The sequence below is a fragment of the Paralichthys olivaceus genome, chromosome 13, assembly GCF_024713975.1.
Source record: "Paralichthys olivaceus isolate ysfri-2021 chromosome 13, ASM2471397v2, whole genome shotgun sequence".
NCBI classification, from domain to species: Eukaryota; Metazoa; Chordata; class Actinopteri; order Pleuronectiformes; family Paralichthyidae; genus Paralichthys; species Paralichthys olivaceus.
This window is the reverse complement of record NC_091105.1, coordinates 8178345-8204141: the sequence shown is the minus strand read 5'-3', so window position 1 is coordinate 8204141 and position 25797 is coordinate 8178345. Positions and strand designations below refer to the sequence as shown.

At 43.9% G+C, this 25797-nt stretch overlaps 3 protein-coding genes across 9 annotated transcripts; 1 reads left to right on the top strand and 2 right to left on the bottom strand.

The window, feature by feature from the left end:
* Window positions 1-1747: 1747 nt before the first annotated feature.
* pianp (PILR alpha associated neural protein) lies at window positions 1748-7864 on the bottom strand. 3 transcript variants are annotated; one of them, XM_069538000.1, is made up of 6 exons: window positions 7759-7864; window positions 7177-7233; window positions 6562-6974; window positions 6088-6166; window positions 2608-2754; window positions 1748-1913 (listed from the first exon to the last, which is right to left on the bottom strand). In XM_069538000.1, exons 2-6 carry the CDS (start codon window positions 7185-7187, stop codon window positions 1892-1894), a joined length of 672 nt encoding a protein of 223 aa, XP_069394101.1. In that variant the 5' UTR covers window positions 7188-7233; window positions 7759-7864; the 3' UTR covers window positions 1748-1891. The 3 variants fall into 3 exon arrangements, 2 of the variants coding, with proteins under 2 accessions (XP_069394101.1, XP_069394102.1); XR_011245974.1 differs by lacking the exon at window positions 7759-7864 and adding an exon at window positions 2252-2318 and having other exon boundaries at window positions 1776-1913; window positions 7177-7317; XM_069538001.1 differs by lacking the exons at window positions 2608-2754; window positions 7759-7864 and having other exon boundaries at window positions 7177-7317.
* Window positions 7865-8234: 370 nt separating this feature from the next.
* LOC109647778 (uncharacterized) lies at window positions 8235-15291 on the bottom strand. Its single transcript, XM_069537999.1, has 13 exons — window positions 15003-15291; window positions 13449-13567; window positions 12781-12986; window positions 12327-12450; window positions 11923-12044; window positions 11305-11391; window positions 10995-11084; window positions 10517-10605; window positions 9598-9820; window positions 9321-9443; window positions 9012-9177; window positions 8729-8817; window positions 8235-8551 (listed from the first exon to the last, which is right to left on the bottom strand). Exons 1-13 carry the CDS (start codon window positions 15090-15092, stop codon window positions 8448-8450), a joined length of 1632 nt encoding a protein of 543 aa, XP_069394100.1. The 5' UTR covers window positions 15093-15291; the 3' UTR covers window positions 8235-8447.
* A 955-nt stretch (window positions 15292-16246) lies between these two features.
* znf384b (zinc finger protein 384 b) lies at window positions 16247-24663 on the top strand. 5 transcript variants are annotated; one of them, XM_020093014.2, is made up of 11 exons: window positions 16260-16458; window positions 18481-18548; window positions 18697-18925; window positions 19326-19439; window positions 20054-20199; window positions 20456-20544; window positions 21308-21532; window positions 22549-22716; window positions 22832-22910; window positions 23026-23184; window positions 23322-24663. In XM_020093014.2, the coding sequence occupies exons 2-11, from the start codon at window positions 18483-18485 to the stop codon at window positions 23703-23705; spliced, it is 1659 nt and encodes a 552-aa protein (XP_019948573.1). In that variant the 5' UTR covers window positions 16260-16458; window positions 18481-18482; the 3' UTR covers window positions 23706-24663. The 5 variants fall into 5 exon arrangements, with proteins under 5 accessions (XP_019948574.1, XP_019948573.1, XP_069394099.1 ...); XM_069537998.1 differs by lacking the exon at window positions 21308-21532 and adding an exon at window positions 17276-17370 and having other exon boundaries at window positions 16298-16458; XM_069537996.1 differs by lacking the exon at window positions 16260-16458 and adding an exon at window positions 18059-18267.
* The last annotated feature ends 1134 nt before the right edge of the window (window positions 24664-25797 follow it).

Sequence of the window (25797 nt, the reverse complement as noted above, 5' to 3'; positions counted from 1 at the left end):
CTCGCGCCTGGCCTTGATTTTATTGACATTTGTTTGAAAAACTACACAGGAAATTCTTGCTTAGCATCGTGTTAATCTCTCCGAAGCGAGCGGGATCCATATGAGGTTAAGAGATAAGGGAGAGCTTCAAACGCCCCTTTCAGCAGCTCCTCACTGGTAAAAACATGATTGGCACATGTGGGTCTTTTTAATGCCAAACCCATGTTTCCAAATCATCGCAAGGTGGTGGACTAAATGTTCAATTCATGCAGAGAAAGATTAGGATACAGTAGCTATTAAAATGCACAGTGTAAGCTTTATCCTTCCCATAAAGGAACAAATCGCACGGCTCCCCAGGGAATTCATTCAGCATGCACAGAAATAAACAGAGTAGAGGCAAAGCTAAAACACCAGTTTTGAGTCTTTATTGAACTTCCATGGTACAGACCACATTTCTACAGGAATGCTACTAAAAATCACAAGACTGGATATCTGGAGCACTGCACGAGCCACGCATGATGCCACCAGTACTATGTCTGTTGTGGAAATGTGTGTCAGTGGAGGGTTCATGTCTCAAAGCTGCTTAGAAAAGTTGCCAAATGCACACTTGACATTTGGCTTTGAAACGTTCTATAAGACATCTCTTCACTGATAGATAAAATAGACATTTATAAATAATAGATTTGAAGTAACTCTCACAGATGTCCTAACTTTGTACATGCAGATTCACTGGAGAGACAGAAATGTTGCTGCTTGATGTACCCACTTTCCCCTGGTGCACCCAAGACGGCTGATATACAGTAACTTGATCATGAAATGATGGCGGTGTTGTTTTTCAACATTTGGGAGTCTTGGCTGTCAGGTGGGGGGGGGGGGGATCCTTGCTGTGGCAACATCAGTCCTTTGAGTTCTCTTTTCTATGAAGACACAATCATTCAGAAACCTTTGGGACTCATCGATTATCAACAGGAATGCCTCTTCTATCTGTTCCCGTTTTGAAGATTTAATCTCTGCCAAGTGAAAGTACTTTAACGCTTATAACACACCTATACATGGTCCAGCGGGAACAAAGGGTGCTCGCAAAGGCTCAACAAAGAGGTGCACGTCAGCCAGATAATTAAGAGAACAAATCATGAGGAAAAACTGAGACAAAACAGACTCTTCTACACTGCGGGGGGAAATAAGCCACACTATTTGCATTCCAGGCGCCCGAAGCGGGGAATAAACAGCAGTTTTTGGAGCGTGACATGTTAAACGCATTGCCTGTTGGCTACAGCCGTGCCAAACAGCTTTGTGAAATACCTCGTTCTGTTTAGAGATGCTCAGAATGGCTTTTTTTTTTTTATTTTTTTTTTACCATTTGTAAGCCAGACACAAGCCTGCTGTAAACTGTGCTGAATTTGAGTGTTACTTCATGAAGGAACAGTCTCCTAGATGAGATTGAACACAGAACAGCTTTGTGTGTGTGTGGCTGAATCAATGGAAACAGTTGTGGAAGCACAGGTAGGGCATTTCAGGGGCAATGGGATGCTGCGATGGCTGTTAAACGGCTTGTTTGTGAATTAGTCATGGCAGGTCGATGCACAGAGTGGTCGGGATGCTTTGCAAGAGCTCGAGGCCATTCAGAGGATGGAAAACGGAACAGGTGACAGTGACGCAGAGACACAGAAAAGGAAATTTAAACCCAACAAAGGGAATATGAAGGAAGGAAGTATAGCAGGGAGATGAGTTTGTGTTTTTCAGACCTCAGGGAAGCCAAGGAGTTTTGTCATGGCTGCACACCTGGGATCCCTGAATTCATTTCACAGTTTCAGAGAAGAATAAAAACAGCACTGCGGGCACGTCCTCTGGTCGTGTTGATGCTCCTCCTCGGGCCCCGTAGAAATGTTTACCATATGGAAAAACAGTCACCTCAGAGGTTCACAACTGGGATCCTGACACAGCAAGAGACACAGACAGAGAGGAGTGAGAAAAAGGGAAGGATTGGAGGAGAAGGAAATAAAAAAAAGAGGAGGAGGAGGGTGGTGGGCTGCTTTGGAGCCCTGTTGATGGGAGGAAAGACAGAGGAGAAGTGGAGCAGAGAGGCCCGGAGCAGGAAAAGCGGTGTACACGCAAACAGTAAGCAGCATCACAGGGGACTGAGGGATGGTGGCGGTGAGGGGGGGAGACGAAAAAGAGAGAGTGGAGGAAGGTGTGGGGGAAGTGTGTGTGGGGAGGGGGGGCACTGGAGTACAGCTCTATAATTGTCCTGATTGAGAATAACTTTAAATACCCTGGAATACAAGCATCATTTGGTGGACGGGGGCTGGCCAGCTTTGCACAGGCCCACGATGACTCATCTGGAGAGAGAGTTTAAAACACTGATACATCTTCAGGCCTGAATACTCCACAGAGAATCACACTACTGTCCAATTATAGTCCGTGTACATGCTTACAGTGCACACACAAGGGGTAATAAGACTGCTTCACACACACACACACACACACACACACACACACACACATACACACACACACAAAGTTTTCTTGAGTCCAGAGGTGCACAGTGACACATGCACATCAGACTTATAGACTTACACACACACACACACAAACACACCCTCTCTGTGTGTGCAGGCGACTCATTACCTCTCCCTGTCGGTGAAGGAGGAGGAGGTGCTGTGCAACGTCTGCCGGCTGTCCTCTGAAGCGAGCGAGCGAGGGAGCGCAAGGGTGAGGGGGGGCGCCACGCCACGAGAGAGTGGGGGTGGATGCTGGGAACAACTGCGATCATAACTGGGAGAAAAGAGTGGTCCAGCGGATAAGATGGAGAGAGAGAGAGAGAGAGAGAGAGGGAGGAGGAGGAGAAGGTGGAAATTGAGATTGGGGAAAAGAGGAATAAAGAAATGAAAAATGTAAAGGACACAGAGCGAGGGAGTGAAGAAGAGGGGTTGAGGTGGAGGGGCAAAGAGAAAAGGAGGGAAGTAAAAAGGAAACGATCAGAATTATAAAGGTAAATGAGACAGGAATATAAATAGAGATCAGACGACAAGTAAGAAAGTTGGAGAGATTAAAATGAAAGAAGGTTGTAGAAAGAGAGGGGATGGAGGGAGGGAGAAATTGAAATTAGGAAAAAGAGGGATAAATACATATAAGATAAAAGAAAGAATACGGCGAAGGATAGAGAGTGAAGAAGAGAGGTGGAGTGGGAGAGAGAAAAGGAAGGATGGGAAAAGAAAGATTATTAAGGTAATGGAATATAAATAGGAATCAGAAGACAAAAAAAGAAAGATTAAAGTGAAAGAAGGTTAGAAAGAAACAAAGAGGGAAGAGGGGATGGAGGGAGGAAATGAAATTGGGAATAAGAGGAATAAAGATTGAGAATAAAAGGAAGAATACAGAGAAGGATAGGGAATAAAGAAGAAGGGTGGAGGTGGAGGAGAGAAAAAAGAGGGATGGGAAAAGAAAAAGATTATTAAGGTAAAAGAGACAGGAATATAAATAGAGATCAGAAGACAAAAAAAGAAAGATTAAAGTGAAAGAAGGTTAGAGAGAGACAGCAGGAAATGATAGAGGGAGAGTTTGAAATGAGAGAAGACACAAAGAGAAACGGATACAGAGGGGAAAAAAAGAGCAGAAAGACAAAAGACAGAAGGAGAGAGAGAGACGGAGGAACACAGTGAGAGAGCACCAAGAACAGCCGAGCCATTTAGCATCAGCGAACACATTACACTGCCACTGTGAGAGAGAATTAGTGCACTCATCGGACTCATTAAAACGCTGTCAGAGGGGAGAGAGGGAGGCAGAGCGAGGGATGGGAGGATGGAGGGAGGGATGGGAGGGATGCAACAAGGTGAGGCGGTGGACAGAGGGGCTGACACTTCAGTGAGCCGGCGTGCCTTCAATGGGTGAGTTACGGTGGAGAGTCAGCGGGGTTGAGGCTCTTAAGAATACTTAAGATGCACAACAAAGCTGCTCTCGCTGCCTCGTCCTCCCTCAGTAACACCTGTCCTCTCCTGGCTCACTTCCACACACACCCTGTGCAGCGTGAACACACACAAACACACATCCAACACACACAGTCACGCTTGATGACATTACAGCCACACCGTCAATTTTAGGGCCGGGAGAATCACTGAGCACATATGCCGCTCCTCTATACTCATAATGAAGTGGACTGGGGCCAATTTCCACTATAGGCTATGACTTCAGTCCATCTGCACCCCCCACCCCCATCTAACACATGGCATTATTTACACATTTATGACACTGAAGCACGTGGCAGTGTATAGAGACGAGCTGCTGCCATGTCTCCAGTCTGAATCCCTCCACAGTTCTCACTTTAGTAAGGCCCTCTGTGGAAGAGACCGGCAGCACGGGGGCCTGGAGAAGTAAGTAATCGAAACAACAGTGGCAGGCGGGTTTCAAGAACAGAGAGAATAGTGGGGAGGGGGGGCGCTTATCGTGTATCAGCTCACGGCAAGCCGGAGGATTATCTGCGGATCTGCAGCCGGACTGGCGGCGCTGGGAGAGATAGGAGACTGGTGAGGGAGATAAGAGGAGCGCCGGCTGTGCAAAGACAGGCTGCGTTAGAGAGTGAGGCAATGGAGATAACTGGAAGTGAGTGGAAAACCTGGAGGAGGAGAGGGGGTGGGGGGGAACACGAGGTATTCTGAGAAAGAAATCAAGAAAAGTGTGAGGAAAAAAGAGGAAGGAGGCCTACATTGGAGGAGGAGGAGGGAGATAATGGAGGAGTGTGGGAGCAAAATTGAGATTAAGAGAGAGCGTGGAAAAATGGGGGATATCGGGGGAGAACAAATTATACAGACTGAGGCAAAGTATGATACAACAGAAATGTGGCTGAGATGGATTGATAAGGGGAATACAGGGGGGGGGGGGTAATAGGAGTATAAATGGCGAGGAAGACAAGGAGAGTACGGGAAGAGAGTGGAGTCCCAGCGGTTAAATAAACCAGGTGTTATTGGTTTGATCAGCAAAGCGTGGAAGTGCTCCACTACATCACAGAGATGACTCCCCCCATTTCGCGCTAATGGCTGCTTCTAAAGCGCTATAGCAACATGTACAAAACCCACCCCTCACCCCTCACCCCAACCACAACCCCTCCATGTTCACATGCTCTGACAGGTTTAATGGCCCCTCTCACGCCTGTGAGACAACAGATCTGGGTTTTTTGTTGTTTTTTTCTGTCGGCGTCCTAATGGCCGGACTGACTGTTCAATCATTGCCGCTCTAATGGCACTAAATGACACATCTGTGCCAACTGTGACTTTCAGGAACACACAAGTCATTAGTAAGCGATTACTCAGCTCTCACTTCAGGGGGGGAGGATATACATGTTGTGGAGCCGTTGCATTTTCATGAGAAACAGACAAGACACACATGCACATGTGGCCCAGTCCGTACATTTTCATCTTGAGCCATTGGGGGGTAAACGAGGAGTAAGACCCCACTTCTCCTTTAATCTCTCAACACTAATGCACAATTCTGATTCGTTTCTGTCACTGATTCTTCTTCACTAATAACCAGACCTTCAACAAAAGGACAATTAGTCCTTCTCTTTTTTGTGTTTTTTTTAGAGAAACTTCAAATATCTATTAATTAAAAGGAGAAAACGAGATTGAACTTAAGCCTTATTTTGTGTTTTTTTCTGCTTCCCTTGGTTTATTATTCAACTCGTGACCCCCAGGTTGTAAACGCCTCTTAAAAATCCTTCTACAGTTAACCTCAACACATCCCTGCTTTAATTAGAAACTCCCTTATTATATATTTTTTTAAATCAGCTTGTTCCAAGCAAATATAATCTAGGAGGTCTGCAAAATGTTTTCAGATCAAACACTTAATTTAATCCTTTTAGTCTTAAAGGGAAGAATTCAGAGATACAAAATGCCACCATATTGATGGAAGCAGCTCCCACTGATCTGCACCTTGTTGCATTTAACAATTCTTCTGTCAGAAACTTTTACCTGAGAAAAAAACAAGATGCCCTAGTGTCCTCCTCCTGCTGTGGGACATGTGTCCAGCTCCGACCACTTACACTTGTTGAGGGATGCCCACACACACACACACACACACACAAAAAAGATTTTGGAGGAGAGATTTGGTTCCTACCAGAGTTTGGCTATAATGACGACAGCCGTCAGGATGAGCAGCGAGGAGATGGTCACGGTGACGTAGAACTGAGGGTCCACTGTAACACACACACGCACACACACACACACACACACACACACGTTACTAATCTCAGACCGTGACCATTTCTAATTGTATCCAGAACAAAAGAAGAAATATGGTGAAGCCAGCTGAAACATGAAATTGGATGTGCACGACTCTAGCCTCCAACTATAACACCAATCCCATGACGTCTTCCCTCTATCTCGCAGCTTGACGGCCAGTTCCTCCCTGTGAGTGATGAGAACTTTATTAGGCATTCCCCACCACAAACTCAGCAGGGTGTCAGCCTTCACCCCGGTGACAGCTAATTCCCTGGAGGACTCCTGGTGTGTGTGTGTGCGTGTTCATATGAACTGCAGCTCACGGCCACCTTGATTTAAAAATCCTTCATGTGCATCCCCTGACGCCCACCTTCCTCAGGCTCCGTCTCCTCCGCCTCCGTCCCTCCATCCTCCACTCCCTCCTCCTCCTCCCTGGACTCCAAAGGTGTCTCTTCACGGGGCTGCACGCTTGCACCTGGATGAGGCCAGTCCTCGGATGTAGCGGCGCCAGCCTCCTGCTGGCTCCCGTGATGATGCAAGGGGTCAGCTTCCTGGCCTGAGAGGAAGTGGTAGGTCTCGTCCTCAAGTTGCTGCGTGGGACCCCAGATCACCGCCCACAGAGGCGTGGGTGTGACCTGTGCCGTGACGGACTGCTGGACCGACAGGGCGTCCACCTGCTCCTCGCCCTCAGCGTCGTCCCGGTTACAGGTGGAGGGCTGTGTCACCAGAGCAATCAGGAGGAGGGAGACGAGGGCAGTCAGTCGTGCGACAGGAGAGATGGAGCTGGAAGAGAGATGAAGGCGAGAAAAGATGAGAGGTGATGGAGTGACAGAGAAGTTATCTGAGAAAATGTACTGTCCGCAGGCACCCTGCATGACCTCCAGCACTCAGACATTGATTCCCATGCTAGCCATCACTCACCATGACATTTTATGCATCTGCACCACATACATCCCTCCTTCACCTCACAAACTATTCATCTTACCATCTCTCCATCGCTTCGCTCTGTTCACTGAGACTCTGCTCCTCCGATCATCTCTCTCTGTGAGATAAGACAGAGGGGCAAGAGAGGGATAGAGAGAGGGAGAGAAGGGGGAGGGTCCAGCTTTTTTTTTCTCTCTCCATCTTTTATGTTCTCAGATAAAAAGCATGTAAACATAGACACCAGCAGTAAGACTGTCACAAAGCCAACTGTCACCTTCTTTCAACAAAAAAAAAATCCATGCAGGGGCTACGACGGGCTTTTAAATTTAACAGTCAATTGTGCACCACATGTTCACACAAATCCACATCTGCATGCAAAAAACACCCTGAAGTACATTGTCTGTTCTGCTCCCTCACACACACTTAGAGTGCACACACCTGAGCACAGCACATTAATCATCATTAGAGGCGTCGTGCACAGAGCCAGCACTCTATATGGCACTTTGAGCCGAGAGAGGCAACTTCCCCATCTACAACTAACTGCCTAAATGCCACAGAAATGTCACTAAGAGACACACGAGCAACGCCGGGAGACGGACACAGATACACACACACTCTGACACATATCGGTTATCATGCCTACCTCTGTCAGTGGAGAAAGGGAATGAGAGGGAGACAGCGAGAAAGGGGGAGATACAGAGAGCAAGTGAGGAGGGAAAAAAAGCATCGGTTGCCTTAGCGACTGAGACATGTAGAGTCTGCTAGAGTACAAGAGGGGAGAGAGAGCGATGTAGGGAGGGCAAGAGACTGTAGGAAAGAGATTTAAATGCTAATTATGTGTGTTTTTACCAAAAAATGGGTTCAATTAAATGGACGCGGAGAAAAAGAAAATGAATCTGACGAAGCAAACAGAAATGATACTGAGAATGACATTAATAACCTCATTTTGAAGGCGGAAGGTAAAAAAAACTCTTCAATTATGTTGAGAGAGAGAGAGAGAGAGAGGGGCATAAAGAAGGACTATAATTCAATTTCCATTCATTTACACAGGATGCACCGGCAGAGCGGGGTGACAGACTGGTCAGAGTGACATCGAAAAAAGGCAACAGGAGATGCAAATTTGGAGGTCAGAGTCACAGTGGGACGGCTTTATTGTACATGGAAATAATATTTACATAGAAAACAATCTGCCTATCACTCACACATATGTACACACACCATCCATATGCTCCCCCTCCGACACTCAGTCTGTCACACTTCACTCCCCTCCCTCCCTCTCATTTCCTCTCCGTGGTTGCAGGCCATGGTGTCCTCAGCGTGAGAAACCAGCACTCACTGGAGAACACAGCGCAGCCACGCACCGAGCCCCTCAGCCTCCGTGCCATCACACCGCCCGTCTGCCCCTTCATTGTTGTCATCATCATCATCTTCGTAATCTACAGATGACAAGGGGGTCAGACAGATTCGTCTCAACACGCATCATCTAAAATTAACATGATAGTGGAAACTGCGATTCCACAGTTAGTCATCAAGTGTGTGAGTCAATGAAATGATGACCTGAGGATGTGTGAAATTGCACGTGTGTGTGTGTGTTTGTGTGTGTGTGTCCATACCATCAGTCTCCTCATCATCTTCTGTTTCCTCCTCTGATTCTAGCGTGCACGAGTCCAATCGACTGTCTCTCTTCACCGTGACGTCACCCCTGTAACATTTACACCCACAATTAATTAAACACCTATTATCAATAGAAGTGTGTGTCAAGCTCTGTTAAATCCCAGTGTAGTTCCAGGATTAGCAACTGACCTCAGAAGAAATAATGAATATTCAAATACCGAATATTATTCAGTATTTTAAAACTAAACTTTCCGGAGCAGTGTTTGCGGGTGTCGCACCCACCTTTGCTTCCCGGAGCTGGGGAGCTGCTCCCAAACAATGAGACCGTGACCTCCCGTGACCCACCGGTGGTCACCGCTCCCAGTGGCCCACGCCGCAAAGCAGAGCATTCTGGGAGCATCGGGCCAGGTCAGAGAGGCCAGGTAGCGACACTGAGGCAGAGAGAACACTATGGAGGGAGCAGGAGATGAAGGAGGTCAACAGAGGAAAACAAAGTGGTTTCGATTTTATCTTAAGTCTTCCATTGTGCTGTCACGCTCTTGGAGTGAAGTGAATGACTTGTGGTTGCACATGGTTTACTCCGGGACTCACAATTTAGCGTGCTCTCTCCATTTGCCAGATCATAGCAGGAGCCAATTAGGAGGCCTCCTGTCTGGTGGACACAATCTGTTACCCCGGTGATGCTGCTGTGATTGGTCAGTCTGGATGTTGTTCCTGTGATAATTGAACAGATGTTAGGTGGAAGGATTATGCAAATGTTCCTACATCTACTTTCCCTTTTCACTCTTTATTTTGCTCCCTATCTAACACACACACACACAAACACACAAACACACACACATTCTACCCATGTCATTCCAGAGCTCACCAGTCCTCCAGTGCAGGATCTTGAGCCAGGCTTGACCATAAACCAGGAACACTTTGTCTCCCCGCGGGCTGAGGGTCAGGCGCCCACCCGGCCCCCCTCCGCAGCCCGTCACCTGGCCGCTCCAGTGGTGCAGCAGCCTCAGGGGGTCTCGATCCGAACACCGGTTCTCCCACACAGACACCCCTCCCTCAGCTGAGCCGCTGAACGCCAGCGGACCCTGAGACTGTGGAGGGCACGGGAGACATGGTTGTCATGGTGATGTGAGTCTTTACCCAGTTTTATGTGTATGTGTGTGTGTGTACATGTGCATGTGAGTGTGTGTGTGCATGTGAGAGATAGACAGACAAAGACAGAGTGTGTCTATGTTGTAAAAGGAAAAGAAGTGTATGAACATTTTAAAATGTACATTTCTTTGGTGCTGTTGGTTATAAATGGATTGTGTGCTTTGCATGATAAACAACAAAGAGGATAACAATGATGCGCTATGCTTTAATGCTTCAGGCATATTTTGATGACAGCAAATTGGAAGAAAAAAAGTGTGAATATACAGCTGTGGATTCGATATTCATAATAAAAAAAGCCTTTTTGCTCAGATTCTGTACAGTATGCTCTCTAAAATTGGCCGAGCTTACATCTTAATAAATATCTTTGATTTCCTTTTGAAAGCAATAAACAAGGACAGCTTGTGTGAGGAAAGGCTTGTAGAAATGTAGCCATCTGATTTCCTGAGCAGAGGCTTTTTCACAAATTAATAACCAAGACTTCAGAAGCTACTTTAAGCAGCTTTTACAGAGAGAGAGAGAAGCAGTGTGTTTTTGTGTCAGACATTTTGTTCTATAAAAAGCCCGAAAATTTAAACAGCTTGAGCATCCTCAGGGCAGACAGTGTGTCATGACCAGCAGGTGAGTGACCCACCCACCTGGATGGAGGTGACTGCTTCTTGGTGAGCGTTGATTGACTGGCAGTTTTCAAAAGTGTGCCAGCTCCAGGCTTGAACTTTCCCCCCGTCTGCAGGGTGACAGAATGTGAGGTTAACATGTGCCGACAGGCGGCTGGCAGTCATTATAGTTGGTCACGGTCAACCCACCTGAGCCTGACTGCCTAAACTGTGTGCCTCCATCTCTCTGATTCAGCCTGATAGCCCTCTGCTACACTGACTAACTCACTGGCAGATGATGCCACAGTGGCAGACTCTGCCAACACATTAGTAGGCATATAAGACACTCACACTCGTATAAAATGTATTCATACATATAAGCATGTCTGCTAAAAGCACACACTGCACATGTACAGTGATAGATACAAATAACATGTGATGGGACACCACTTATTCTATCCACTGTGCCACAAGCTCTTAGTTTTCCCACATTCGCCATAGTGTGCGCACAGACACACACCTGATCCAGTGATGATGTAGCCGTCTCCCTCTGGCACGAAGCAGAGAGCAGTCACAGCGTTGAATGTGTAGATAGACTTAACACATTGCCCTGGAGGTAACAGGAAAATACTAATTTAATTGACAAGTCACAGACCACCAGTCAGCCAGGCATACATTAATTACAATACACACACACACACACACACACACACACACACACACACACACACACACACACACAAACAGGTTTTCCAGACTGAGCCCAAAGGCACCCTCTACCTTCATATACAGTAAAATATCTGTGTGTTTGTTTCTGTGGGTGAGCGTACCAACATTCAGGGCCCAGATCTTCACGTAGCAGTCTGCCGAGCCACTCAAAATAAACCTCTCCTTGTCGGACAAAGCCAGGGACCGGGCTGATGAGAGGGCAAACAGAGACAAAAGAGCGGGAGGGGACAGAGGAGGAGAGGGAGGAAAGAACAGGGATCAGAGAGAGGGAGACGGAGGAGGACAAAAAGATTAAGCTGAGGAAGGAAGCTGTAAATAAATGATGATGCACAAAATGAAAAAAGACACCGTTTGCAAGAAAGGCACAGAGAGAAAAGAGACACGATATAAAAAAGGAGCAAATAATTAGTCAATGGGTGCCGCGTTTACATAGTTCCACTGAGCTGCATCATTTATAGACTTGGTGTTTTAAGTTGGGGTAGCGGGTGTAGGAGGAGAACCAGAACCAGGGAGGCCGCTGGAGTTCAGGTGATGGAGGGCTGCCTGCTTCAGACAGACAGTGAACTTTTCCAAAGTGTCTAGTGAGGTTATCACTCACTGAGCCTGATCTGATGAACTGCTCCTATAATTACCAGACCGCAGGACACAGGCATTACTCAGCTCTCATCAGCGCACATGTAACAAAGTGTGTGTGTGTGTGTGTGTGTGTGTGTCCTCACCCAGCCTCTTGCAGTATTCAGGGGGAGGTGCAGACAGACAGGTAACCCCCCCAGTGTGGCCCCCCAGGTTCTTGTGTTCGGTTGCCGTGGGAACGTGCCACACCTTCACCGTGGTGTCTCGGCTGCGGGGAGCAGACAGATGGACAGAACGAGAGAGAGAGAGAGAAAGAGAGAGAGGATAGAAGAGGAGTAAAAGAGTAGGTGAGAGGAGGCAGTAAAAAACAAGCAAAGTTAAAAGGCGTTTGACATAAACCGCAGGAGGATTGAGCCCGAGCGTTCGAGGCGGGGGAAGAAAAACAAATACATGTCAGACAGCGAGGGAAAAGGAGCGGCAGTGTATTAAGTGATAAATTAGGTTGAAATGTTCACTTTGCACATCCATTATGCAAATGAAGCCACTTTACCTTCCAGAAACCACCAGGTTGTCAACGGCAGCCACACAGGTGACTATATCGTTGTGACCCTCCAGTAGCCTCAAGCGGAACCTTGCCTTCTCCCATGATGCTTTGAGGGATGTGAATTCAGCTTCTGTGCAAAGATATTATTTATGCAATTAGCAATGTTGACTCATCAGCACCCCAGTTTGTTAATGTACACAGATCTTCAATATGTATTAGTCTGCCCCTGCAACATGTGGAGCTCATTTAGCTCCAAGGATGCAAATGTTCTTCTGTCTTCAGGGAAGTCAAAGCCGCCTTTTAGTTTGTTTTTTTTATACTGGCAGCCACGTGGGATTGTTAGGACTCCTCAGGGCAAACATGTGTAATCTGATTTTAGATGTTAATCTCATGGTACTTTCAGCTGTCTGAGATCACCCCTAATAACAATCTCTTCAGCTGTGTTACTTAATTATTCCACCTTCCTGCCGCCGTTGCTGCTCCTCGTCAAAGTCCGAACAGCCTCCCGACACCTCGGCCGGCTCCGTCTTTTCCCGTTCTCTGCCCGTCTCCGCTCCTTGCCTGGCAGCGGGTGATGGCGTTGTCTGAGCTTTAAACTGCTCCTCTCCCTTAAGCATCTTGGAGGCTGGAGGGGTTTGTGATTGAAGGGTCCCAGGAGCATCCTCCCTGAGCCAGTGTGGAGAGGAAAATGCTGAATGAAGAATCAGGATGCAAAAAAGTGCACACAGCGTCCTCTGTGACAGGGAGCAAACCTGTGGAGGATCTCCAAGACCCACACAGACAATAGCAGTACTTCTTAATGACCTCTGAGTCTCTATGTGAGAGAATAAACATCCACATGCTGGTTTCAGTAATCTGCACAAAGGCCTCGAGTATCTTTAACACAGAGGACGTCATCCCCGAGTGATGTTTACACGCCACATTATGAACTGTAGACAGTTGCCAATTTCTTAAAGCGTGACAGTATTTGACCTCCAGTGTGTTGGGATAGACATACAAAAAGATCAAAAGCTTCAAAGTGAATGTTGTTGCTTTTGAAGAATTATGCTCCCACCCCACACACACACACACACACACACCCCACGCACCCCCCCCCCCCCCACCGGTACCTCTCCCTCACTTCCTTACACTTGTCTTTTCATCTTCTCCTTTTTCCCGTCTCCCACAATCCCCAGAGTTTGCTGCGGGCCAGAAAGCTGCAGCTGAAGCTCAGCCAATCTGGAACGCAGCTCCGCCTTCCTGGAGATCTGAGAGGGAAGGAGGCACGAGATTGGTTGTAAACCAAGCTACTAAATCCACAAGTTGCTTATGTGCTCAACCAACATACTTGGCATGTTATGATTTATTAGACTGCAACTGGCAACACATGCCTTGCTCCTGACTGATGAAATATGCATGAATGATTGAATTAGACATGTCAGCCTGGTTCTCTTAGCTCGGACTTAGAAATTACACATTTTTTAACAGAAATTTGTGGCTTTTTCATAGGATTTGGACATTTACTAAGCAGGGAGTGTCTTTTTGTGGACACTGTCTCCCTGGCTAGGATTCGATTTTTGGGGAGATTGACCTACATGAGAGAATATGTCACAATATCTGTCTGGCTTTGATTATTCCTTCAGTAGCAATGGTGACAGAAGTATTTCATATTTTACTTGTTGCAAATTAAAAGAACATATGTATTTTATCGAAGTATTATCAGCTAAATGGATTTAAAAGTAAACGTGTCCAAGGTAAAAGTACAATTTTAACCCTTGTCCTTGTGTTGAAATATTATTTAATGATTATTAATGAAGTATAACTGACAATAGCACATTTGGTTGGTCTGAGCTAACTACAGCTAATGTTATCTATATTAATGCATTATCTATATTAATGCATATATAGTATTTTGTGGTATTTTCTACCACTATTTGTGAGTCTCCAACTTAATGGAAGTGTAAACGTGAAAAATCTAAATCCATGAACTTTCTCCCACCACATAAAAATCTGTCTTCATTTGACTTTGATAAGGAGATAGTCCACTGTGAATAAAGTACAATGTTACCTTGTTTATTATTCATTACTTTATTCTTACTTCATAACATACTAAGTTAAGACAAAGTAAATGTAACTACACCATTAACCTTCACTGCCAATTATCCTGATGTGTGTGTATTCATTTTCCTGCTCAGTGAAGAAATCTACTAAACATTGAGAAAACTGCCTTTAAACAAAGTGGAGCTGAAGTTCCTGATGATTCTTTTCTTCGTGACACACTTTTCTCAAGTTGTGAAAATCTGATCTTCTGGCTTCCTCAGGCAAAAGCTGTCAAATTATTCCCTCCATTATTTTTAATAACTTATTTTATTTCCACGTTCTCTTGTGTATGATATCAACACTGTTATAGCTTGAAGAAGCCCTGCTTTACAACGTTATATATATAAAACATCTGCATAAACATCAGCTTTATTTAACCATGTGAGCTTAGCTTCTCTGCACATTAATGTGATGAACCACGTCAGATGTTTGAACATGAAACTCTTCTGTCTTCTTTATAAAGTTTACACTGAAACTGTGTGTGAGCCGCAGTCACGACCTGTTGTTACACGTGATTAAAACCTATTCAGGATCTGATCCGCTGATCACAATCAACGACACGATAAGAAACAGAATAAGTCAGAGGACGTGTTGGTCCTGTACCTTGATTCTCTCCTCTGGGCTGAGACTGATCTTTATTTCCAGATTCTCAATCTGTCTCAACTTCTTCTGCAGCTTCCTCACCTCCCCCATCTGCAGCACTGAGCTTCTCCACAGGCGAGAATCGACACTTTGAACTGAGGGACCTGAGCCTCGGTGTCAAATAAACAACATTACGGCTTAATAAATAATAAATAAAGGGTAAACCAGTTCAATGTACCGCACAGATCATCGGCGGTGCGTGAGGAGGACGTGTCGCCGGATGTTGACGATACATTAGACGTGTATAACTGTCTATGCAGCGCCACCGTGCGATCACTTAAGGTATCGCCTTGAAAACAACTGTTTCCATTGAATATGACTGTACATATTTATCATTCATTCGCAGGGACACGTGTGTGTGTTGAGGAGAGCTGATGGTTTGGTTTTTATTGACACGTCACGACCTGAGAGTGACTCTGGCTCGTGCGCTGATCTCTGGAGGACACACAGTGAGCAGCCGCGATGCCTTCAACTGCCGCTCTGTCAGCTCGTAATTTTCAGCTTCCAGAGTCGTTAATGTGATTTGAACGTAAAATCAAACTGACTAACTTTTTCTTTTCTTTTTTTTTTTTGGGCAACAACAGGAAAATATAAAATATATAAGACGAAACACAGAAAAAAGAAAACAAGATTGGTTGATATACAATACGTTAACTCACATATTCTACCACTACTGACAATAACTCCTCAATTCATTCACAACTCTATTAATTAATACTGTTGAGACTGGTGCTTGTAATCAATGTTGTAATACTATTAGTTTGTTTATGTTCTCATCTATTGCACTTCTGTTCATCCTGGGGAAAGGATCCCTTTCTGAGGTGTCTACATGCCCCCCACCCCCGTGTGATTATGGGTTATACAAATGAAATTTGATTGATTACATGATTAAATTATAGATTGATTGATTAAGTGTCTTGCTTCAGGACACTCGATCGCTGGCCACTTGCGATCGGATCTCTCGGGGCAGATGTGAACACCAGGTGTGTGCAGGGCCTGTGTTGTGTCCTGCAGCACGTGAAGGTCTCATCGCTTTCCTCCATCACAGCTTGAAGCTGAAACGTTTCAAACAACAAACTCAAACACAACAAACAAACACTTCCGGTCACATCTGTACAGATGTTGTGGCTCCGATCAGCGGACGCGTCACATGGATTATTTTACACATTTTGATAAAAAAACGATCGGTAACAGGAAGTGGCGTCACAGCAGAGCCTCCTTTTGTCTGACGACCTTATCCGGAGGAAGTGAAGCTCAGACGAGGCCGCTGACCGGAGGAGAAAAAAAAAACCAAGAGGGGGTAAAAAAATAAAAAAAACTTGATCGGTTTGCAGGAATTTGGAGACGTAAGGAAACCGTGTCCAGAGCGTCCCGGCGCACAGGAGTTCCGGGCGGGGAGACGGACTCATCGGTTCCGGTAAACGCCGCCATCCTCCCCGCACTTACTTGTCTTCTTTCAGGCACATTTGAGCGACTCTGCTGCCGCCTCTCACCGTCTCCACAGCCGGAAGTGTGTGAGGAGGGTCTGCTGGGGTTTTTTTTCCCTTCGCTTCAGTTTTTTTTTTTTATCCTTTGGGTTTTTTTCCTCTTGTTATTTTTCTCGAAACACACACGGACACACACACGGACACACACTGAGCTGCTAACTGTGATGATCAGGCCTGATTTACCACAACATGCGAGCAGCAGAAATGGAGTCCTGCTGCGGAGCTGCACTGAAAACATGTGTCCGATATGAGCTGTTTTATCAAAGTTACACACGTCTGTTCGTGTGTGTTGCTAAGAGCTAAGTAGCTGGGCCGGATGTAAATAACACAACATTATTTTTATGACCGCGGGTCCGCGCTCAAAACCATAAAAACGGGATGTCCAGAAATGAAAGTTGACCACAAACGATGGTATAAATAATCCAGGTGCATGATCTCTAATCATTTACTAGTTTACGACGGTGTAAAACAATTAGAACCCTAACGTCAGAGACTAACATGTTCATTCTGTGTTTGAGGTAAGTTTATTAAATATCTCAGGTGCTGAGCAAAGAATATCAAAGGCTTCATGACAAATTGTAGAAGCAACATAAGACAATACCAAAAAAAAGCATTTAAAACGAGATTAAAAGAGTTAAATATCCATATGGTTTTATATCTCTCTCTCTCTTTCTATCACGCCTTATCAGATTATTTAGTGATTAAAGCTTTCTGATTCATCTCCTTGTTTGTATTTAAATATTCCAGTTGGGTCCTACAGGGCAGCGTGGGTCCCAAAGCTTCACTATGATCTGGACAAACCGTCTCAGGAGCCCCAGGGGCAAACTTTTTAATCTACATCCGTGAGTTTACGACTGTTTAAAACTAAAATGAGCCTTAACCCAGAGGCTAACCAGCCATATCGATGATCTCTCTCTCTCTCTCTCTCTCTCTTGATCATGCCTGATCAGATTAGTTCGTTACTTAATCTTTCATAATTCATCTTCTCAGTCAGTCTACCTGTTGATGGTTCTTATATTTGGTTCTTCCAGTTGGGTCGTACAGGGCATGGGCCTCAAAGCCTCACTGTGATCTGGGCAGACCGTCTCCTCTGCCACAGCTTGTGTTACATTTAGTTTTTGGTCATCTCAATGAAAACATTTTTATTGACATCTAACAGTAGTGAAATCATAGATGTTAACAGCAGCTTCAATTTCAGGATCCTTGTCCATGTTGATCACCGTCCAACAGCCATGACTTGAGAAAAGGGCATATTGTAATTCTGAGTATGCACCAACAAAGTGCAAAATCAACTGAATATACTCCGAGGCCTTGAGGCAGCTCCGTCCTTATTACCTGATATTACCTATGCATTTTACTACCTTGAATCTTAAAGAGCGGCCTTATATTAAAACCTAACTTTCATTATTCCTGCTGGTGTTTTGATCATAAGGGATAAAGATCTCCCTGCAGGTGTGGGACATCACCAGACTCACTGAGACTGCAGAGGAATGGGCCACTTGAGTATTTCTTTCTATTTCTAAATCATGTTTGTAGTAATATAATGTTCTTTTTCCGGTTTATTAGTTACACCTAGCTAAAGCTAATTTAGTCTATACAGCAGCTCTGCAGTAACACTAAACCACGATGACGGTTCTAATGCTCAGTTTTTGTTTTACAGACATACTGATTCAACTTCATGGGCATTTTGGCAGCTATAGTTTGTGATGCTGTTGCTTTGTATTGCCTTATGCCAAAAGGTTTTTCTAATATTTCCTTCTACCACATCAGCACAATAAACTCCAACTTTTGTAAATAGTCATAAAGTCAGACTGTGATATTTCTCTTTTGTTAACAGATCGATTGGGCCTTTAACTGCTTTGTCCTGTGGCCTGTTGATTGCGTATTTGTAGTGCTGGCATTTCTGTCGAGTCAGGAAAGATATTAATTTGTGCTCTTTTGTGTTATTGCAGAAATGATGGAAGATTCTCATTTTAATTCGTCATATTTCTGGTCCCCCATCCCCACTGTGCCAGGACAGGTGAGACTGGACAAAACACAAATCCTCATTCTTCATAGGCTTTGCAGTACTTCAGTAGCTAGCTGTACCAAGAGTGTTTTAAAACAGCCATCACTCCAGGGGCCCAGTGCGGTCGAATCAATGTCTAATCAAAATCCCCCCCCGACAGATTGAGAATGCCATGTTCCTGAACAAGGTGAAGGAGCAGCAGGAAAAGAATGCTTCCTTCCCTCCTTCATCGACATCCCACTATCAGACAGCTCTTCTCACCATCCCCACTTCTGGGGCCAAGACAGATGGAGGAGGGCAGGCTGGTAGTGGGGCACACCTCCACCCTCCTCACAGCACCCAGAACATCACAGTGCTGCCTGTCCCCTCCACGGGCATCATGACAGCAGGTGAGTCTGCTGCTGCTCGGAGAAACCTCTGGCTCGTTTGTCAGTTTGAGGCTGTTTTTGTTTGAGCTAAGATACTAACCAAGTTAAATTCTGAATCATAATCTAACAGCAATGAATTAAAGGATTTATTTGATTAGTACAACTTTGTGTAAAGAGCTTCTGTTTGTGTCACCTTGTGCGTCATCCTCAGGGCTTCCCTCAAATAACGTAGCAGTACTTTACTACCATTTATCGTAACATGTCGGTAATACCTATTGAAACGAAATTCTTGAGATTCTTGAACAGGACATTGCTCGTCTCAAACTGTATACTTAGAGAGAAAATTCTCCACAATTATCAACTTTAATTCTTGGATGTGACACTGTCCTTTAGTAAAGTGTGATTATTTCTTACTTCACAGCGGGTCTAGTCATCACAACTCCTCAGGGAACGCTAGTCTCTCCCACCTCATCTCAGTCGTTTGTCTCCGGTCATCCAGCAACAACCATGATCGTGTCAGCACTCCATTCGACAGGTGAGCTACTCATAATGGCATACATGCGTATAAATGTAAACATTCAGATTATATGCAGAGAATAGTGAAACCCTTACTAGAGCTTCCCTTCAACAGAACTGACCTTCATTTAATAAATCCTTGCACAAGCACACATTTTGTTTGCAATTTATAGTTTCAGTGCAGCATTATTTCTTTAAACAAGGGACCAGAATAATTGGGTGGATGAATTTAATTTTCCACATTGTTTGTTTCAAACATGATCAGAGCTGTGAGAAGTTATACAGTTTAATTTTATTTTGCTTGCTCTTTGAGTTCAAAGCACATATTGATCTCAGGATGTGCAAATAAAAGAACCACGGTATCAGCAGCAAATACTTTCTCATCAAGGCTGTTAGTAATTTATTGTTCTATCCCTTAGAGTAAAACCCCAAAATCCATATGAGAGGTATTGTGATGGGCTGCCCATAATGTATTTGTTCTCGGAAGCCACATTTTGAGATTTTCATTTACATGCCTTCATCAATAAATTTGTCCTTTTGAAATAAGCAGCAGATCAGTAATATCTGATTGAGACTTTCTAAGAGGCAAGTCCAGTATTTTATCTTAACGTTCTGCTTTTGATTTTGTCACAGACAAAAAAGAAGCGGATGGAATGTCCCACGTGGTCGTGATGCCAGCGCCCTCGAAACGAGGCAGAAAGAAGAAGGTGACGACACTGTCCAGGGTCGGTCCTGGAAATGAAACACTTGTACTGGCACATCTCACAGCTGGTGGCCAGGTAGGAAAATAAGAGATGTAAATCTAAGATAATAAAAATGATAAAGTCATGACGATTTGAATTGTCACAATACAATCCGCTGATTTTATCTGGACTGTTTATTTATATACTTATATAATAAGATAATAAGATAAGATATATGGACTTGCTTATTGTGAAGCACTTTGTAACTGTGTTTTAAAAGTGCGTCATAAATAAAAATAAGTATATTGTGATCGGATAAGTAAGACTTTAATATATATCTTTTTTTTATTAGGTGGCATCTTTGCAGCATCACAGTGGAGACCCATATGACCTAAATGAAGACGAATACCACGGCCAGAAAGACAGCGCTAAGACGTACAGGTACACTGCGAAAGATAAAAGCAACATCCGCTGTTTATCCCTGTTTCTCTCTGCTCTAGCTGTGGAATGCAAGCACACCTGTTCTTCTGTATCCAGTTGAAATCAGCATAGAGTGGTTGTGCTTTTATAAGTGAACTTGGCGCTGCTGGATAGAAGCATCTGACACACATCCAGACACCTCTTCTAAACACACCTCACTGCATGTTGTGGCAGAAGCTGCCTGCTTCGTAGTGGACAGTTAATCTCTTCTCTTAATGTATTTGTGGTGCAAATACGTCAGTGCTACGTAGATGCTCTTTTGCGCACACTGGACATGAACCTGCTCTCTGCTGTCCTCTTTGTCTTTATACAGCATGCTCTGTCAGTTGTGATCTCTGGAGCACTCTTGTCTCCTGCTCTTTCACTTTATCTATTATATACGTACCTTTCCCCTTCAATTTTCACTGATATTTCCCCTTACATCTTTCCCTGTGTTTATGTGTCCCTTACGTTTGACCGAGCCGAATTCTGTCTTCATTGATTTCTTTCTCTCACTCATTTTTTCTTTTCTCTGTTTTTTGTCTCACCTCTTTCTGTTGACCATTGCTTGATTTTCCTCTCCCTCCTTCCGTCGCCCCCTCCTTACTCTTCCCTTCTCTCATATTCCTTTTGTTTTCTTGTATCTTCTCTTTTTTTTTTTTTTTTTGGTATATTTTTCCTTTCTCTTCCCTCTTGTTCTTCCATCCCGCCCCTTCCCCCCATTTCTGTGTCTCTCCGCCTGTAGGTGCCGGATGTGTGCGGCGACCTTCTTCAGTAAGTCTGATATGCAGATCCACTCCAAGTCGCACACAGAGGCCAAACCTCACAAGTGTCCTCACTGCGCCAAGTCATTCGCCAACTCCAGCTACCTGGCCCAGCACATCCGCATCCACAGCGGGGCCAAGCCTTACACCTGCTCCTACTGCCAGAAATCTTTCAGGCAGCTCAGTCATTTACAGCAGCACACACGGTACTGCAGACCCCCCTCCCCCCCACCTTTTTTTCCCCCTGTTACCAACCCCGTACCATATTCCCTGTCGTCTTAACTTGTCCTGCCAAATTCCTCCTTGAAACCCGCACTCGTGTCTTCTGCTTCCTCCTGGGGAAGAGAGCGGAGTGGTGTGCAGATGCATATTACACTGCCATGTAGATGTTGGCTCGCATGCTTCCACTTCCAACCAGAAGTGACCTTTTCGTAAAATTAGAATTCAAATCGCACCTTTTAAGTCGGGCTTCATCCATAAAAAGATTTTTCATAATTTATACACTAATCAGAATGGCCATTAAAAATGCATGGAGCTCTTATACGAATTGAAACAATGAGAATATTTGACCTGTTCTTTCTTTTTCATTTGTGTGTGTGTGTTTGTGCACAATTCTTGCCTTTGTGTAGCGTTTGCACTTAACACCTTTACCTTCTGTCTGCATGTTCTGTCATTTCCTCTGCCAGTGCTTCTACCACAGAAACACACACGTACACATTTAGAAATACATGCTGAAATGAAAACCTTGATGCAGACTTAGTTCCATTGAGCTACCCATGAATTCCATCGTGTCGGCTTTTTCTGACTTTCTCCATTGAATGATGATGCTCAGTAGAAATCCTTTGCTGCCATGCTCTACTTTCATGCTGTTGCTTTTTTTGTGGTGTCCTTAAATCAGTTTTCATTTCTGGAGGCATGTTGATTTTCACTCATGAATTCAAATTAATAAATCAAAATATATTCTAGATATTATCATGTGTAAATGTATTTTATTAGATTGGTCACCTGTACATTTCAAATATCTTAAACTAAAAGCAGGTCCTGAACTATAAGAGTCAAGTTTTGTTGATGTCGTGTTATTGTAGATTTTTTTTTTACTGATGTTTGTTCAGTGTCCAAACATGTTTTTACAGGGATGTATGTCATGAAAGGTTTTGAGAAATGAATGAAAGCAAAACGTGTCATGTTTCTTCTCTCTCACCCTCCTGTCTGCTCTCATCAGGAATCACACAGAGTCAAAGCCTCACAAGTGTCACCATTGTACCAAGTCTTTTGCCAACTCTAGCTACCTGGCCCAACATGTCCGTATCCACACTGGAGTGAAACCCTACACCTGCTCCTTCTGTCAAAAGTGCTTCAGACAGCTCAGTCACCTTCAGCAACACAACAGGTAAGTCAGTCATTGCTCTTGGGTTTCTCAACTGTCTATTCGCTGTCGGTGTTGATCACCCGTAAAGGGATAGGAGTGCGTGTACGTACCAGTGTGTTTGTCCTTTTTAATACAGGATTCACACTGGAGATCGACCGTACAAGTGCACTCAACCAGGCTGTGAGAAGTCCTTCACGCAACTCTCAAATTTACAGGTGTGAAAGATTTTAGATTTCTGGTCAAGCACTATATGTCATGTCTGTTATTTCCTGAAGACTAAACTGTTACTATGACACTATTTTACCTTTATCTTATGTCTTTGTCTCTCAGTCTCACCGGCGTCAGCACAACAAAGACAAGCCCTACAAGTGCACCAACTGCAATAAAGGATACGTAGATGCAGCGAGCCTGGAGGTGCACATGTCCACACACACTGTCAAACACGCCCGGATCTACTCCTGTGGTCTCTGCAACCGCACTTATACCTCAGTAAGACATATTTCTGAAGAGCATTTCTACATGAAACACTATGAATCCTGTCACTGGCATCAGACACCTGGCAGCTACTTTACTATGTGTAGTCATGTGTCCACTGTTTCCCTCTATCTATCCTCCCCTCATCTCAGGAGACGTATCTGGTGAAACACATGGAGAAACACAACCCAGACCAGTTGACTGCATCAGCAGTCGTGGCAGCGCAGTCGGCACAACAGAACCAGAACCAGGGCCAGGCTGGAGCTCAGAACCGAGTAGAGAGCGCAGATGGGGGATCGAGCCGCTCTGGGGGAGCTGGAAATGGAAGAGCGGGTGGAGGCCAGCAGGGACAGAGCCAGAGTAACTACCCTCAGACAGAAAACATACCCTGTCCGTTTGACCTTCACCAGTATAAGACAGTGTCTGCCAGTGACATCCAGTACAAACCAGTCAGCGTGGCTGACCTTACTTCTCACAAGGACCTCTGTCTCACTGTGTCAGCATCCACCATTCAAGTAGAGCACCTCAACTCTTAGAGGTGATGAAACGAGGGAGTGTGGGGGATTTGGAAATTAGAAATAATTCAAAAATGCAAGAAATGGAGGATGGCGAGTCAAAGGATAAAAGCAATACTAAGGTGAAACAAGAACTTTGGATCATGTGACTGTGCCTGAACGATGGTTTGAGGCAGACAGGACAAATTATAGTGGTGACACAGAATACTGAAGGCTATAATTTTGATTTATTTTTTTAGTTTGTCTCTTATTTTCTTTCTGCCTTGTTTGATTTGTTTTCCTTTTGCTTAGCTGTCCTGTCTTAGTATAAAATGCATGTAAAAGCTGCAATAAAGTATGATTCAGTCCATCACAGTGATGGTTTTACAATAGGAAGGGAGTCAAAGAAACAGTACTTCTGTTGTTTTATCACCTCCTGCTCTTCCCTACAAACACAGCTTTGGCCATAGCAATTTATGGTCTCTCTGTTAATGAAACTGGCAGTTAACTGTGAAGGTAAATTTTTATACTTTCATACAGTCATTACAGTTTTTACTCGTGTCGTTACTGTTATTTTGTTATGTAATATACGGATCCAATTCATTCTTTTTGACCTGAAAAGGGATGTAGAGGTTATTTCTTTTTAAGGAAGGAAAAATATCAATCAAGTGTGTGAATATATATATATATATATATATTTATATATATATATACACACACACTACCAGTTTATAAATAATGATAGTGTTTAAATCCATGGAACCTATTCAGACCCATTGACAGGCCTTCACATGACATTCAGGGGAGTAATGTGCCAGTTCACGTTTCATGTTAATCTATTGTACTGCTTTGTGTGTATGTCCTAAAAGTTATGTTACAAACGTGTACCTGCTATTATACTACCACAATAACATTTATAATACTTCTTTATAGACATACTGACACATCTGACGTTTATGGGGATTTTCTGCTTTTAATACAATAAACCCTCTGAAATTTTCTCATCAGCATATTTTTTTTCTTCTGTCCCAGTTTGCTGCAAGTTTTTTACTGTCATGCATTTATACCCACATCTTTATCTGTACTGTTGTTTGTACCCCCATTCTGACTCATCAAATTATCTTTTTGGTTGTTATTACATCTGTTGCCTTGCTTATCAGCATATAACCATTAACCAACATTTAAATTCACTAGATCCAGATTTTTATTTAGATCTACCCATAAAGATAAGACTCAAAAGATTTGATGGCTTCTTCCCTGACCCATACCTCATCCTTCCACCAAATTCTGTGGTAATCCGTTTGGTAGTAAAAAAACGTGTGAAAACATAACCTATGACAGAGGTAATAATTGTTTGCCATAGTAGCTTTTATTCAGTCTACAAAATGTCAGAAGTATTCAAAAACCATAAAAACTCAAAAGGTTTGTCCAGGTTGGAACCCTAACCCTGTAAAAAAAAAAAACATGGCACCCTCTGGAGTGGATCTACTCCTGATGTAAATATAAAGGCCCATTCTAGGGTAAAGAAAACAACAACTCTTACAATTAGATGAAACACTATCGATAACATCACCAGTATTATTATATGATCAATTTCTGCCTATATATCCCTTTCACCTTAATCTAACACACTGAATCTTTGAGAGGCCACAAAATTGCATTTGATAAATGTTTATGTCGATCAGCACATTTATTCATCGATCATATTTTCTCAGCTCTGCATCCATTCATGTTTATACCTTTTAGTTTTTGAGAGGGAAAACAAGTACTGAGGTCCCGGGAGGAACACTAGTGTCTAAAAACTAAGCAAAAGCAGCAAATAAATAAAAATGGAATAAAAACAATGGAATCTCAAACTAAACAAGGAGAAAAACAATGCAGATTAAAAAGGATTGATTGATAAATTAGTATGATATATAAATATTCAAAGATGATTGCATAAAAGAGTCACTGCTGTGTGGGTGGTACTGCAAAGTAGAACTAAGATGATCTTTTCGATGGATGTGACTTTAAACAGAGGTAAACATCACGTTGTTTATGTGATGCATGTTGATCTTATGTGACTTAATGATGCTGTTGTGGGCTCAGGTGTGTTCCTGCTCTTCAGCCTCTGCTCTGCAGGAATGTGCAAATG